The 13,797-nt window shown below is 45.2% G+C and overlaps 7 protein-coding genes across 7 annotated transcripts; 3 read left to right on the top strand and 4 right to left on the bottom strand.

Annotated features, from left to right (window-relative positions):
• Positions 1-2,004: 2,004 nt before the first annotated feature.
• K450DRAFT_254580 (uncharacterized protein) lies at positions 2,005-4,059 on the bottom strand. Its single transcript, XM_051591227.1, has 8 exons — positions 3,684-4,059; positions 3,537-3,615; positions 3,413-3,462; positions 3,265-3,345; positions 2,908-3,198; positions 2,790-2,841; positions 2,472-2,694; positions 2,005-2,395 (listed from the first exon to the last, which is right to left on the bottom strand). Exons 1-8 carry the CDS (start codon positions 3,910-3,912, stop codon positions 2,174-2,176), a joined length of 1,227 nt encoding a protein of 408 aa, XP_051441850.1. The 5' UTR covers positions 3,913-4,059; the 3' UTR covers positions 2,005-2,173.
• Positions 4,060-5,010, top strand: K450DRAFT_254588 (uncharacterized protein). The gene has a single exon (XM_051591228.1). It carries the CDS (start codon positions 4,208-4,210, stop codon positions 4,952-4,954), a length of 747 nt encoding a protein of 248 aa, XP_051441851.1. The 5' UTR covers positions 4,060-4,207; the 3' UTR covers positions 4,955-5,010.
• Positions 5,011-6,799, bottom strand: K450DRAFT_254591 (uncharacterized protein). The gene is made up of 8 exons (XM_051591229.1): positions 6,445-6,799; positions 6,155-6,383; positions 5,951-6,087; positions 5,720-5,888; positions 5,578-5,660; positions 5,459-5,514; positions 5,240-5,383; positions 5,011-5,166 (listed from the first exon to the last, which is right to left on the bottom strand). Exons 1-8 carry the CDS (start codon positions 6,790-6,792, stop codon positions 5,067-5,069), a joined length of 1,266 nt encoding a protein of 421 aa, XP_051441852.1. The 5' UTR covers positions 6,793-6,799; the 3' UTR covers positions 5,011-5,066.
• A 710-nt stretch (positions 6,800-7,509) lies between these two features.
• On the top strand, positions 7,510-8,110 carry K450DRAFT_254593 (uncharacterized protein). Its single transcript, XM_051591230.1, has 3 exons — positions 7,510-7,635; positions 7,708-7,814; positions 7,921-8,110. Exons 1-3 carry the CDS (start codon positions 7,550-7,552, stop codon positions 8,007-8,009), a joined length of 282 nt encoding a protein of 93 aa, XP_051441853.1. The 5' UTR covers positions 7,510-7,549; the 3' UTR covers positions 8,010-8,110.
• Positions 8,007-9,088, bottom strand: K450DRAFT_254597 (uncharacterized protein). The gene is made up of 4 exons (XM_051591231.1): positions 8,736-9,088; positions 8,546-8,669; positions 8,146-8,475; positions 8,007-8,030 (listed from the first exon to the last, which is right to left on the bottom strand). Exons 1-3 carry the CDS (start codon positions 8,829-8,831, stop codon positions 8,258-8,260), a joined length of 438 nt encoding a protein of 145 aa, XP_051441854.1. The 5' UTR covers positions 8,832-9,088; the 3' UTR covers positions 8,007-8,030; positions 8,146-8,257.
• Positions 8,827-11,406, top strand: K450DRAFT_254599 (uncharacterized protein). The gene is made up of 5 exons (XM_051591232.1): positions 8,827-9,088; positions 9,154-9,270; positions 9,340-9,633; positions 9,700-9,751; positions 9,818-11,406. Exons 1-5 carry the CDS (start codon positions 8,973-8,975, stop codon positions 11,279-11,281), a joined length of 2,043 nt encoding a protein of 680 aa, XP_051441855.1. The 5' UTR covers positions 8,827-8,972; the 3' UTR covers positions 11,282-11,406.
• K450DRAFT_254603 (uncharacterized protein) lies at positions 11,407-13,684 on the bottom strand. The gene is made up of 9 exons (XM_051591233.1): positions 13,478-13,684; positions 13,351-13,389; positions 13,173-13,286; positions 13,006-13,090; positions 12,819-12,944; positions 12,565-12,757; positions 12,324-12,503; positions 12,032-12,236; positions 11,407-11,939 (listed from the first exon to the last, which is right to left on the bottom strand). The coding sequence occupies exons 1-9, from the start codon at positions 13,595-13,597 to the stop codon at positions 11,532-11,534; spliced, it is 1,470 nt and encodes a 489-aa protein (XP_051441856.1). The 5' UTR covers positions 13,598-13,684; the 3' UTR covers positions 11,407-11,531.
• Positions 13,685-13,797: the final 113 nt, after the last annotated feature.

Here is a 13,797-nt window from a genome sequence, read left to right on the forward strand (position 1 = left end):
GGTTCTTCAACAGCAGGTTCCTCAACAGCAGGTTCTTCAACAGCAGCCTCCTCAACAGCGGGTTCCTCAACAGCGGGTTCCTCAACAGCGGGTTCTTCAACAGCAGCCTCCTCAACGGCAGGCTCTACAACAGCGGGTTCTTCAACAGCAGCCTCCTCAACGGCAGGCTCTACAACAGCGGGTTCTTCAACAGTGGGCTCCTCAACAGTGGGTTCTTCAACAGCAGCCTCCTCAACGACGGGCTCTACAACAGCAGGTTCTTCAACTGCGGACTCCTCAACAGCATCGACAACAGGTGCAGCTGATTCGAAAACAGGCTCTTGAGCAACAGGCTCTTCAACAGCGGGTTCCTCGACGGGGGCAGCAGTTTCGACAATGGGTTCTTCGACTGCTGGTTCTTCAACAGCGGGCTCCTCAACGGGGGCAGCAGTTTCGACAATGGGTTCTTCGACAGCAGGCTCCTCAACAGCGGGTTCCTCGATGGGGGCAGCAGTTTCGACAATGGGTTCAGCAACGGCAGGTTCCTCAACAGCGTCGACAACAGGTGCAACAGCTTCGAAGACAGGCTCTTCAATGGGAGCAGTAGTTTCTTCAACGGCAGGTTCCTCAACGGCAGGTTCCTCAACAGGTGCAACAGCTTCGAAGACAGGCTCTTCAATGGGAGCAGCAGTTTCTTCAACGGCAGGCTCCTCAACAGCGGGCTCCTCAACAGCAGGTTCCTCGACAACAGGCTCGGAGGCTACAGCGATAGGCTCTTCAACGGGAGCAACAGTTTCGGCGACGGGTTCCTCAGCTTCAGGCTCCTGAAGAGCCTCAACAATGGGCTGTTCAGGGGTTTCAACAGCAGGTTCGGTGGGGTCAGCAATAGGAGCAGCGACTTCTTCAGCAATAGGCTCCTCTGCCTCAGTCTCTTCAGTGGTGGCAACGGTGGCAGGCTCGACCTCAAGAGCAGTAGTAGTATCAATGACACGCTGCTCAGTGTTCTCTTCAGTAGGCTGCTCGGCCGACTCTACAATGGGTGCTTCAGCCTCAACAATAGGCTGCTCAACCAAGTTCTGTTCAGTGGGTTCAACAGCGGGTGAAACAACAGCTTCGGTGGTTTCAACAACAGGTTCCTCAGCAAGATTTTCTTGAGTAGGTTCCGCAGCAGGCTCAACTACAGGCTCCGTGGTGTCCAAAACAGGTTCTTCCACCTTGTCCTCTTCAGCGACCTGTACAGCAGGTTGAACATCAAGAACACTGTTGTCGATAAGACGCTCGTTGGTGTTATCTTCAGTAGGTTCGTCAGCAACAGGTTCGCTGGACTCTACGATAGGCTCAGGAGCAGTATCCACCTCCTCATCATCTGCAGCGTTGGGTGCTTGCTCTACGGTTTCCTCTGATGCGGATGGAATTGGCTCAGGAACAGTGTCGACCTCAGCCGGGCTATCCTGCTCTAATGTAGGCACTTCTTGGTCCTTCTCCTCTGATTCGACGACAGGTTCGACTGCGGCGGGCTGATCTTCAACAGAGTCATCCGGGCGGACCACAGTTTCCAACAACGGCTCTTCAGAGGTGCCGTTTGTTAAATCAGCTGGTTTGTCGGTGGTTGTATCGAACTGGACCGGTTCCTCAGGAGAAGTGTGCGTCATTTCTGACGGAGTTTCATTGGCTGTTTGGTCAGCGTCTGAAGACTTGGCAGCAGCAACATCATCTTGGCTAGTCAGCTCAAGGTCTGGAACAGCTGCTTGGATATCTTCCAGAGATGGTTCTTGGTTCACTTGCAATGAAGCATGGTCTATCTTGGCAATGGGTTGGCCATCTGCAATGACAGGGTGCTGTTCAACTGCAGACATTGGATAATAAAAAGAGATCTGGGATTGTTCTTTTGTAAAAGAAGAGAAAAGAAAAGGGAAGGAGGGGGAAATTTTTCGAGGAGCCTTTGTTGTTGACAACGAAAAAAAAAAAAAAGAAAAGCCAGCCCTCCTGTGTTACTTGGCGTGAACGATAAGTCACTCCATTTCACCACAGCCAAGTCAGTTCACACACTGACTGACTATAATTAAACCCATCGTTTCCTTCCTTCCATTCACCTTATCGCCCACTCTATCCATTGCAATGAAACATGTTGAATTTATCTGTTTACGTTGAACATTATCGTGTGACCTGTCCAAAAATGGACCGCCTCTTTTCATTACAAAGTTGGGTGATGTTGTTTTTCAGCATGAACATGTATCATGATTTCCTTGACTTCAGGACAAGTGTGTTGAATGGATTGCCTGACTTCTTCTTCTAACGCATGCGCTTGAACCACCGTCAGCTTTGGATTTACATGGAGGGTCATATCCATAAGGTAAAAAGGACCCGTCTTGCGTCCTCGTAATGATTGATAGTCTACAATATCTGGCTTGTTTGTCTATGACATATTGAGTTAAGAATTTTTTTTAAACCCCAGCCGCCACCATTTTGGAAGTAGCTAGAACCTCGCTCACCTTGAGTTGTAATATGGTTTTTTCTACTTGGTCTAAAATGTCTTGGTCAATACTGGCATCGCATAGCTCTTTCAAAGAGCTGGCCATGATGTCTCCTCCCGTCTTTAAAATCAAAGCGGACACTGCCAATCCACCCAACGGGTCCAGAATGGGTATCCCGGCATAGCTACCGCCAATAGCTGCAAGTGCGACTACACTGGAAAATGCATCTGATCGATGGTGCCTGAAAAAAGAATATCGAACAAAAACATTCTTATTAGTTTAGATCTTTGGAGAATATAATCCCTACATTATAACGAAGATGTGCTCTCCACTCACCATGCATTTGCTATGAGTACATCACTCTTTTCCTCTCGGCCCACTTTGATAGCTGACATGTTTTGTTGTTAGTGACTATTGTTTTTAGAAATTTAGGAATAAGCCAAAAAACGCTTACTAGCACGATAGAGCCATTCCTTCACTACAATGCTTATTAGAGCAAACCATGCTGCGTTAGGATTCAAGGTGTGTCCATGATGGTCGGAGATAGAAGCTACTTGTTGTGCTACAGGTGAGGCTGGGGACGTACTGGGGTCGGATGCGGTGGCGACAACAGCCGAAGCAGTTTCTTGAACTCCAGAGGATTGGACGACACCCATCATTAAGTCGAATGAATGCCATCCTATACCGATGGCTCCACCAATCAGTAGGGTAGATACTGCTAGTGAGCCCACAGTCTCAAATTTTCCTAGAATAAAAATGCTGCTTAGTTGACTTTGAAATGCATGACTATAGTCCTATGGACCAAACTTACCATATCCATATGGGTAGAGTGCATCTGCAGGCTTTCTTGACCTCTTGTACGTGTATAACGTTACAAAATCACTTAGCATGTCTATTTCGTTTGGTAATATTTACTTAGTGACCAGGGGGTGGGATGGTAGGGCCATTGTAGTACTTACCGCTAAGAGAGTGGCCAGCGTCAGCAAGAAGGGACGCTGAATTCAACATCCTGCCAATGGGTTTCTTCAGCTCAAAAGAAAACAATAAACTACTCCACGTAGATTTTTTTCTTGACAAGCTTACCATCCAGCTACACCTTTCGATACCGTCAAACCAACGTTAGCGGCGAGTCCAATGACGGTGATGCGAGTTCCTCTTTTCCCTACAGTGTGCGAGGTAGTTGAGTGACCAAGTCGGAAAACCTGCCGAGCACAGGAAGCCGTAACTGACCTGATTCAGCAATAGTTTGCATTAACTGAGCATGAGCATGGCCATGGTCATGACCGTGATGGTGGGTGTAATGGGTTCGTCGTGGTAATAGTATTATTTTAGGGACTTGACTATAGGCTGGCCGAATGCAATGCGACCTCTGCAAGATTGGCCGCGCTATGAACATGTACGGCAATGGTAGGGATTGAAACACGCGAGAACAAATTGAACGGCCGCATAGGCCTGCCATATCGAAACTGTCTCTCTTCGATCATCAAGGTGAGGTCACACAGTCTCCACACGCTTTTTTTTTTCTTTCATTTTTACATCATTTTACGTTCTTTCCCTCCACTTTGACTAGGTCAACATGGACAAAGTCAACTTTCAAGCAGCTTTCTGGACGAAGAAGAGTCTCTATGACAATGCCCTCTTCTATTACTCACTCTTCCCTGTCCTCATATGGCCTATTTTATGCGTAATTGACGCTCCATACGGTAAATAGCTTAACTCCGCGATATGTCAAGGCATGTTCTGCCATCATTGAAATGTTCCATTCAAATGACCCCATCTTGGATTGCATCACTGCAGGTAAATTCGCTGGAAAATTCATCATTGATATTCAGCTGAACGGGAAGCTTGGGTGGTTCCTCATGGAAGCCACGTCTCCAGCACTGTTTGTTGCCACGATATTGCCACCCGTCTATCAGTCTTTAACCAGCCTCCAGCCTGTGTGGACCACCACCCAGACTGTTCTATCGGCCATGTGGTTGACGCACTATATCAATCGCAGCACTATCTACCCACTACGAGCGCATTCGATGTCGCCTATGAATATCCTAACCTTTTTATCTAGCGTGTTATTCAATGGTGCCAATGCTTACACCAACGGCATGTGGGTTGCCAAGTACGGCTCATACCCAGACACTCTTCTGGAAAAGCCTCGGTTTTGGTTTGGTGTCGCTTTGTGGGGCGCTGGCTGGTGGTTGAATATCCACCATGATAATATCTTGTTTAGACTTAGATGCGAACGTCAAGTCAAAGACAATCAAAAACGCTATTCCATCCCACACGGCGGCCTGTTCGAATACGTCAGCTGTCCTAATTACTTTAGCGAAAGTCTGGAGTGGATCGGTTGGGCTATTGCCTGCTATCCTTCGCCTCCAGCCAATGTCTTTGTGCTGGCAACTATTGCCAACTTGTTCCCTCGTGCCTGGCGTTCGCACAAATGGTACAAACAAGAGTTTCCAGATTATCCACCAAAGCGAAAGGCAGTTGTTCCCTTTCTATTTTAAAATACTGTTGTAGGATATACAACCTACTTTAATTACACAAATCAAACACCAAAAAAAAAAAAAAAAAGCATCCTGTTTAATGTACACACGGTCGCGGTTCTACGGACAGTACTTAATCCGATTTTTGTCCGTTAGCCCACTCTTTGAGAATTTCGTCATCAATATAATCGTATCGCCAAATAAATCCATCTTCTCCTGCACAAATAACAGATCTAGAAATGAACCGGTATTAGTTTCGATCGATAGGCAGCAGCTGATTATCCGATATGTAAAAGCATGGCGTACCGGCAATCACGAGTGAAGACACAACAGCGAACAGCCTTGGTGGAACGGCGATGTTGCAATTCAGCAATTTGCTTGCCAGTATGAAGGTTGAACACATAAATAGCACCACTGTTAGATCCGACACAAAAGAACGATTCGTTCAAACTAGTATAGAGTAGAAGAAAATAGATGAGGTATTTGTCTTGCTTATGGTTTTGTGTACAAACATTCATGCCATACCTAACGTCGAATCGGGAAAAGTTTTCGCCAGTTTTGACACGAAACGATCTGATGCTCTGTAATTTTTCATACGCGTCAGCTGTAATTTCTGCTGCAAAATCAAACAAACGCCCACCAACCTTTTCGGATACAGGATCCCAGTATTCCATTCTTCCGTTAATGGATTTCGATAGCAAGTTTCCATTGACGTATCTTATACAATCTGCAAGGACACCAGTTTAGTATAGTTATTTTCATGGGTACGTTCTCTTCTCTACATACCAATTTGGCTGTCATTGTGCATTTTCTTGAGCAAACGGGATTGCTTCTTGTCGATTTGAGCTGTTTCGCCACTGTCCATACCGTCATCCTCCAAATTGACGACATCCCATTCTCTAAATTCACCTCGAGCTCCAGCAGTGATGAATGTAGCGCCAGAAGGGTGGAAAACCTGATACATAGTAAGTAAAGATGTTTGCTGCCGTCGGAATTGTTATAGACATCTTGTCTTACCGAAACCGTGGCATCCACATCGTATATGGCCAAACATTTTTCTTCTTCTACATCCCAAAGTCTGACAGTGCCATCTTTCGACGTCGATAGAATGTGTCTGTCGTTTTGTGGATGAGATTGTAAATCCGTTATCGTTTCTAAATGATTTCAAAATTAGCCACCAATAAGGAATGCAAAGCTTTCTCATGGGTTGTCAAAACCTACTGGAGTGACCGGAAAGAATAGCACGTTCTTCGGAATTAGCCAGACTGAGAATATGAATCTTCGAATCGGCTCCAGCTGTAGCGATGAGCGCATCCTCAGGCCGATGAAGCCAGCACGCGGAATGAAGTTGCTTATTGGGAGGTGATCCTTCTTCGCTTTCCACAGCAAGGTTAAAATGAGACATGATATCCAAGTGATCGCCACAGTGCTCATTATCATACACATTAATCTAAGGGCCATTGTTAATTACCATGTGTAAGTGTGCGCTTCATAGTTTGATTACTCTCTACCTGTGGGCCGCCAACAGTCACCAAAATGTTACTGGTATCGCTTTGGTCTCTCTGAACGGAACCTCTCTTGTCAAAGGTTTTGCTCTGGTCGATACCGTATGGAGCGCTAAAGTTCTTATTGTTGAAAAAGAAGGAGAGCTGGTTGATGTCACTTCCGTGATTTTCTTTCACGATTCGGCGAAGTCTCAGGTTTGCAAAGACGCGTTCTTGACGTTCCTCTTTGGACAGCTCTTCTGTCTCGTGTTCTATCTTAACCTGCTTTGGTGTTGACGGTTGTGAGAAATCAGAGCCATCATCCATGTTTGATGCTGATGTATCAGATGGTCGTCGCTTAAGATTGGCAGGCATGTGTGAATGAAAGGATCAACAAAAAATTTCTAGGTCGCCTCACGACGCGTTAAAAAATCAAGCACTGCGACTGCGTCTCAAAATTGTGACCCAACACGCGTTTGAAGTCTGAAATTTTGCCCGCCCGTGAACTATGGCGTAAACCCAAAAATGACATTTTGTCTCAATACATCTGTTCATATTGAAGTGAACTCAGGAGCTCAGTGTAAGAGCCAGTATATAATCTCGACCGAGAAAGCGCTAAGCTCAATGGTACACCAGCTATTGCGCGGCCTTGCAGTTTTAACCCTAAATGTCGTGGTCAGCTACGGTATATAACTGAATGATTTCATTAATCCATCACGCTCAGTCAAAAGACAATATATGGCTATGCTTGATGTTCATATAGAATTATTGACCCCCAGCTGCACAATTATCATTATTTAATTTGTAAATCACCAACACGCTTGATTATTCAGTGGCCATGACAGTGCAAGGTCGTAGACTGTACCCATAGCAAGTGCAGAGAAAGTCTCTTCATGAACGATGCTACTTTTATATAGAAATATGCTGACCAACAGTTTTTTCAGTATTGTCTTCCGTCTCGCTCGACCAACTATCCCTTCTCTTCGTGAAAGAGCTGGGTAGCAGGATCTTGAAACTTTTTAATGTCAAAAATTAAAAGTCAAATTTATGTGTGACGTTGCTTAGCTCCCAAACCTGCAAGGAAATTTAGTCAACAAGCCCTGTTGGAACATAGTCGCCATAGTTCAGCCCAATGTCTGCCTGGAATTCACTAAGCAAGTCCATCAAGGAGGTCCGAGTTCACTTTTGCCAAACCTCTCCTGCCAGCAAAGGTTTGAAGTGAGTACAGATTCTACGACTCCAGCATTCTAGCAAGAGCTAAACCACTAACCGCTGCATCTGCTTTTGCAGGCAATTCGTCGCTGAGAACTACACCGGCATTAAGCAAGCAAACCCCAACTTGCCATTCCTTATCCGTGAAGCCAACGGTGTCCAGCCCCGCATTTTCGCTCGCTTCGGTACGCATTTTGTTCATTGGGCATGCCAGCCATTCCGCTGGCTTTTGTGTTTTCATCAAGTTTCATGTTCTAATTCGTTATTATTTCCATGCACTGGCAACTGTAGACAAGGGTGTTGAACGCAAGGTTAACCTTGAAAACGCTAGCGTTCAAGATGTCAAGAACGCCTTGGAAAACCTCGCCAAATTAAACTAGTTGTAATTAGACCGCCTCTCACTGTAGACCAGACATTAAAACAAAACTCAATATCAAAAAAACTAACAGCTTTGAATGCCTTCAACCGAAGGAGAAAAGTGTGTGTATATTTACATGATGAAATGCTAATGCTTACTAGAGGTTATTATATTAGTGTATCCGAGAGGCTATGGAGATCATACTTCTTGCTCAGTTGAGAGGACATCACGGAGGGAGCAGCAGGTACGCGCGACGTATGCTGAATGAAACTAGTCGTCATCGTCGACAACATCGTATAGAACATGTATGATCAGCGAACAATTATCACAATTGGCAATGTCTACGCCAGTCTCCATATCCTGCTCCTTGATGGTGTAGGACCCTGAACATCGGCATGGCAAGCTGAAGGTGCCTGTCTCTTCATCATAGTCCATCTCGTCCAAATCCACCTCGCCATGGATGACAGCTCCCTGTTTCAATTGTTGTGCTTATGTGTAACAGTGCGTGTCAGTAAACGGGAGCACTGGATGGCTGAAGTTTAATAGCTATAGGTATACCTTTCAATTGAGCGTCATAAGACTTTCGCAGCTCTGGATCTTTCAAGACTTCCCATGCCTTTAGCAATTGGTGTATATATGCTTCGTCATTTGCCGTTGCAGCTGTTTGCTTGTCCGGGTGGTGCTATTTGCCAATGGTTAGCGATCCACGAATGCACTATGCGATGCCAATAGCACAAACCAAACATACCAGTAAAATCAGCTTTTGGAAATGCTGCTTGATAGTAGCGGGGCTCGCCGCTGGATGTACCTCCAAAATCTCATACAATGACTTTGTGGACGACATGCTTTTACATGGATTTTGTATCCACAGTGAGTCACAAAAAAAAAGGGCCAAGCAAGACACTCGATTGGTCACGTGCTACATATTTTTCTTTGTCATATTAAGGTTGTCAGATCGAGGTACTTCTTAGCCATTCTTCTCAACATGCCTTCGCAATCAGTAGATGCATCAGCGCAAGAGCTGTCCCAGCTTCAGCTGAATACCGAATATCCAACCATTAACAACAATGCTCTTAGAAAGAAGCCTTCCAACGGCAAAGTGTAAGAGTTAAATCTTGTTTGTCAAAGTCAGTCATGAATGGAAAAGTTCTAATCAGTCTTGCTAGTCTTCCCAAGGAAGGCGAGAGAAACATGCTCATTACTTCAGCATTGCCCTATGTAAACAATGTTCCTCACTTGGGTAACATTATCGGCTCCACTTTGAGTGCAGACGTTTTCGCCAGGTACAGTTTCAATTTTTTTTTTTTTTTTTTCATTTTGAGTGGCGTGGCTCAATACTGACAAATCCACAGATACTGCCGTGCACGTAACTTCAACACTTTGTATATTTGCGGTACCGACGAGTACGGAACTGCTACGGAAACTAAGGCTCTCGAGGAAGGCGTTTCATGCCAAGCCCTTTGCGACAAATACCACAGTATCCACAAGAGCATCTATGAGTGGTTCGATCTATCCTTCGATCATTTTGGCCGAACAACCACCCCTCAACAGACTGAAATTGCCCAGGATATTTTCCTCAAGCTTCATGCCAATGGCTTCACATCTGAAGCTGCCATGACCCAATTGTATTGCGAAAAGTGTCAAAGGTACTATCTCAAACCATGAAACTCAGCTTGTCGATCTACGTTCTAAAGAGATTGTCTTGATTTCAGATTCTTGGCTGACCGATATGTTGAAGGTACCTGCCCACTTTGCAAATATGAGGTGAGTATTGTGGACATCTAGAACGCACGGATGGAGAGGGTATTTAATTTAACATCATTTTGGTAGGATGCTCGTGGAGATCAATGCGATCAGTGTGGACATCTCTTAAACGCCATTGAGCTTGTTAATCCTCGCTGCAAACTTGATGGCAACAAACCCATCACTAAAGAATCAAAGCACTTGTTCTTGAACCTCGATCAACTTCAACCGGAAATCGAAGAATTCGTCAACAAGTCATCAGCAGAAGGAAAGTGGTCTAGCAATGGTATTCAAATCACACAATCATGGCTTAAGGAGGGCCTCAAGGCGCGCTGCATTACTCGCGACTTGAAGTGGGGTACTCCTGTCCCCGCTGAAGGGTTCGAAAACAAGGTGTTTTATGTTTGGTACGATGCTCCCATTGGCTACCCCTCTATTACTGCCACCTATACCCCAGAATGGGAGACCTGGTGGAAGAACCCCGAAAACGTCAAATTGTACCAGTTCATGGGTAAGGACAATGTGCCATTCCACACTGTCATTTTCCCCGGTAGTTTGACCGGTACCCGAGAAAAGTGGACTATGCTTCACCACATCAGCACAACCGAATACCTCAACTACGAAGGCGGCAAGTTCTCAAAATCACGTAACGTCGGTGTGTTTGGTAATAATGCTCAGGATACGGGTATCCCCGCCTCGGTTTGGCGTTACTACCTTCTCTCCTCTCGACCGGAGACCAGCGACTCCATGTTCACCTGGAGCGAGTTCATCACCAAGAACAACAGCGAGTTGCTCAACAATGTTGGAAACTTCGTCAACCGTGTCATTAAATTTGTCTCATCAAAGTACGATGGTGTTATCCCCGATGGCGATCTTTCTGGAGATTCTGAAGTTCAACTTTTCAAGGATGTAAATGTCCTTCTCCGCCAATACAACGAGACTTTGGAAAGTGTCAAATTGCGACAAGGTTTGGCGATTGCTATGAGCATTTCCGCTCGTGGTAACCTTTACCTCCAAGAAAACAAGATTGATAACAACCTATTCAACAACCACCGTGCCAAGTGCGACTCTGTCATTTATGCCAGTATCAACCTCATCTATCTTCTATCTGCTGTTTTCTACCCATACATGCCTGGTACCTCTGTAGGCATCTTGCGCCAATTGAATGCTCCAGAGCGTGTCATCCCTGATGAATTCACTGCAGACATTCTCCCTAGCCACAAGATTTCCAAGCCCGAATATCTTTTTACTCGCATTGATGAGAAGATGGAGAAGGTCTGGAAGGACAAGTATGGTGGCAATGCTCCCAAGACTGAAGAGAAAAAGAAGAAGTCAAAGAAGCAACCCGCCGCTCCAGTGTGGGAAGGTCCTAAGCCCGATGAATTGGTTGCACTTGACAAGGCTGTTGACGAACAGGGATTGCTTGTGCGAAACTTGAAGGGAGACAAGACTTCCGAAAAGGCAAAGGTCGATGAAGCCGTCCAGAAGCTACTCGCTTTGAAGTCTGAGCAAACTTCTCTGATTACCAAGCTTTTGGCCGAGAAGAAGTGAATTATAGAAAATACTTTACGTGTAGTGTAATAAAAGCTGAGAAGTTTTAGTAAAAAAAAAAAAAAAAAGACTGGGAAATATTTTTATATAATTCGTGCATGATTGGGTGTACTCCCCCGTCATTATGGCTGATGTGAGGAGGAAAATATAGTGATAATTCTAGAGCCAACCGTGAAGTGAATGAAAGAAGAAAACATAAAAAGAAAAGAGGGGAGACCAAAAGTACATGTGAGATATTTATTGCACACTACTATAGAGAGGCTTGCCAACACAGCTTTCCATCAATGATGATGGTTTTCCGTGACAAGATGTCTCTGACCTTCTCGGCCACGCCTTTCTTCTTTTTCCTTTCCATCTTGAACCAACGCACCGTTTCCTCCGTGCTCGCTATGCCGCCGCTGTTACGAAATTCTGCACTCTCTCCTAGGACCGCCGCTCGCACTTCAAGTTCGCTTGGTAATGAGTAGCGTTGGTATGGGTATTCTTTGAAATCGAGTGATTCACGAAGTTGTAAGGAATTAGGCGAGGGTTTGGTGAAATATAACCTGTCTATCATTTCTGTCGGTACGTCGGAAAGTGCTGGAGGTTGCCACTTTGGTTTTTCCCTTGGCTTGCGTACCAACTGAGCATCGACACCTTCGTAAAAATCAGGAGTAGCCTAGTGGATTTTGAAATGAGTCAATCATTGAAATTTGAATAGAAGTTGGGCGAGCATCGAACCGAACATGACACCCCCCGTTGATAGCATACCATAAATTTTTGCACTAAATCATATTCCATCTGCAAACATTCACCCAACGTCTTATTGGCGCCAGCTCGTAGAAGCTTCAAGATGACACGTAAGCTGGTGGGTGAATAGTGAAGCATCTTTGATTTGGCCTCTCTGGTGAACGACATTGGTCTTTCGCGATCCAACGCCTCCAAGATAGCCTCCACTGTGTCATGTCGGAAACATCTATGGTTATAAAAAGAAAAACACTTAGTATGGCGCCATTTTCATAATGATTATATCCAGAACGAGATGCTAAGCCTGTAGGTATACCTATCAATGATCTGGCGTGTCTCTTGTTCAAACCCAATCTTTTTGGTGTCTGTCAACGTCGAATACTCTTCAATAACCATATTGATCACCTCATGATCCGAGCTCTCCATATCTGACAGACGATCTTCTAGCTGCTCTAGCCTCTCCGAAGGAACATAATGCGTGGCAACACCTGCATAACTATAGACATTGCTTTGATTTAAATACAATCCGCCATGATACACCTCATGCTGACACTTACAACGCTTGAATGCCTTCCAATCGCGTTCCAGTCAAAGCAAGAAACGTCCCTATTTGACCATCAAGGCGAGGAAGGAAAAAACTAGCTCCTGCGTCTGGGAACAGACCAATGCCAGCTTCCGGAACGGCGAAAATGGTCTTTTCCGTGGCAATCCGGAATGGTGCATGGACAGAAATACCTAGTGCAGCACCGACTAACACATGGAGCGGTCAGCACGTGCCCTGTTGCAAAACAATTACAAAGCATTGACTTACGAGCGTGGCCATTCATAAATGAAATATAAGGTGTCTTCAAATTTGAAATATAATGGATCAAGTCGAATTCTTCTCGATAAAAATGTAACGCGTTGGGGTCTTTTTGTTTGACTTGGAGTAAAATGTCTAAATGATCACGGTTAGGCTTATGGCAGGTCAACATTCAGAACCAGATGATGCTATGTACCTCGTACGTCGTCTCCAGCACAAAATTCATTTTTTCCTGCTCCTTTCATGATGATTAATTTACAATTGTCCGATTGTTCCCATGCCTATAAACACCGCGTGACGACATAATGGGTGTTAGATACAAGTTCTAGAGCCCTTTAGACAGCGCATATGATAATACAGTACCTGCAGCTGAGGATATATGTTTCGTATCATGCTAAGGTTCAAGGCATTCATTCGATAGGGTCTATTGAGCACAAATGACCGTAACCCCAAGACCTTTCCATGGATGACGTTCGGCTGTTTGGATAGGATGAGAATTGCATATTTTGTCGGTTCTAACCCTTTCCTAGCCCATATCTACCTGAAGGGATCCATCTTCGGCTATGGTCGCACTTGATACCTGGACATGCGAAAGGAGTACGACATTAGTTAGGACCAAGTGCAAAGTGGCTCATACTGCACTAAGGGGTAAAAAGCTGGAATCTTACCAGTCGTTTGGTGAGAAAATCCCGGGTAAGAATTACTGGCCTTTGTAGGCGTGAGACTCTGTTAGCATTGGAAGCGTGGTACAGATTCTGCAGAAGCCTCGAAGGTCTATAGAATGGCATTAGCGGGCCTCTCAAGCAGAACAGGCACTTGGAGGTGAAAATCGGCTTCGGAGCACCAATAACCCCACACAATTACGCCGGCTCGTGACTCGTTATATGAGGTCAGCGCTCGCCTTTCTTTCCCGCTGCAAGCCGGGTAACCCTAAAGCTTAGAGGAGAAATCATGAGCCCACAACAAAATATGATACGGAAGCTATTGA

The sequence above is a fragment of the Umbelopsis ramanniana genome (genome assembly GCF_025399195.1).
Source record: "Umbelopsis ramanniana AG unplaced genomic scaffold K450scaffold_57, whole genome shotgun sequence".
NCBI lineage: Eukaryota > Fungi > Mucoromycota > Umbelopsidomycetes > Umbelopsidales > Umbelopsidaceae > Umbelopsis > Umbelopsis ramanniana.

Coding starts and splice junctions, on each gene's coding strand:
- K450DRAFT_254597 (XM_051591231.1), bottom strand. CDS start 8,831: ATGTCGTCCACAAAGTCATTGTATGAGATTTTGGAGGTACATCCAGCG. Junction 8,670..8,735: donor TCCAAAAGCTGATTTTACTG/GTATGTTTGGTT, acceptor ATTGGCAAATAG/CACCACCCGGACAAGCAAAC. Junction 8,476..8,545: donor TTATGACGCTCAATTGAAAG/GTATACCTATAG, acceptor GTTACACATAAG/CACAACAATTGAAACAGGGA.
- K450DRAFT_254591 (XM_051591229.1), bottom strand. CDS start 6,792: ATGCCTGCCAATCTTAAGCGACGACCATCTGATACATCAGCATCAAAC. Junction 6,088..6,154: donor TATTCTTTCCGGTCACTCCA/GTAGGTTTTGAC, acceptor GAAATCATTTAG/AAACGATAACGGATTTACAA. Junction 5,515..5,577: donor GGGATCCTGTATCCGAAAAG/GTTGGTGGGCGT, acceptor GAAAAATTACAG/AGCATCAGATCGTTTCGTGT.
- K450DRAFT_254599 (XM_051591232.1), top strand. CDS start 8,973: ATGCCTTCGCAATCAGTAGATGCATCAGCGCAAGAGCTGTCCCAGCTT. Junction 9,089..9,153: donor AAGCCTTCCAACGGCAAAGT/GTAAGAGTTAAA, acceptor CAGTCTTGCTAG/TCTTCCCAAGGAAGGCGAGA. Junction 9,752..9,817: donor GCCCACTTTGCAAATATGAG/GTGAGTATTGTG, acceptor TCATTTTGGTAG/GATGCTCGTGGAGATCAATG.
- K450DRAFT_254580 (XM_051591227.1), bottom strand. CDS start 3,912: ATGGCAGGCCTATGCGGCCGTTCAATTTGTTCTCGCGTGTTTCAATCC. Junction 3,616..3,683: donor GCAAACTATTGCTGAATCAG/GTCAGTTACGGC, acceptor CGCACACTGTAG/GGAAAAGAGGAACTCGCATC. Junction 2,396..2,471: donor AAACCATATTACAACTCAAG/GTGAGCGAGGTT, acceptor AATATGTCATAG/ACAAACAAGCCAGATATTGT.
- K450DRAFT_254603 (XM_051591233.1), bottom strand. CDS start 13,597: ATGCCATTCTATAGACCTTCGAGGCTTCTGCAGAATCTGTACCACGCT. Junction 12,945..13,005: donor TGCTGGAGACGACGTACGAG/GTACATAGCATC, acceptor GTGATCATTTAG/ACATTTTACTCCAAGTCAAA. Junction 12,758..12,818: donor ATTTATGAATGGCCACGCTC/GTAAGTCAATGC, acceptor TCCATGTGTTAG/TCGGTGCTGCACTAGGTATT.
- K450DRAFT_254593 (XM_051591230.1), top strand. CDS start 7,550: ATGTCTGCCTGGAATTCACTAAGCAAGTCCATCAAGGAGGTCCGAGTT. Junction 7,636..7,707: donor CCTGCCAGCAAAGGTTTGAA/GTGAGTACAGAT, acceptor CTGCTTTTGCAG/GCAATTCGTCGCTGAGAACT. Junction 7,815..7,920: donor CCGCATTTTCGCTCGCTTCG/GTACGCATTTTG, acceptor TGGCAACTGTAG/ACAAGGGTGTTGAACGCAAG.
- K450DRAFT_254588 (XM_051591228.1), top strand. CDS start 4,208: ATGTTCCATTCAAATGACCCCATCTTGGATTGCATCACTGCAGGTAAA.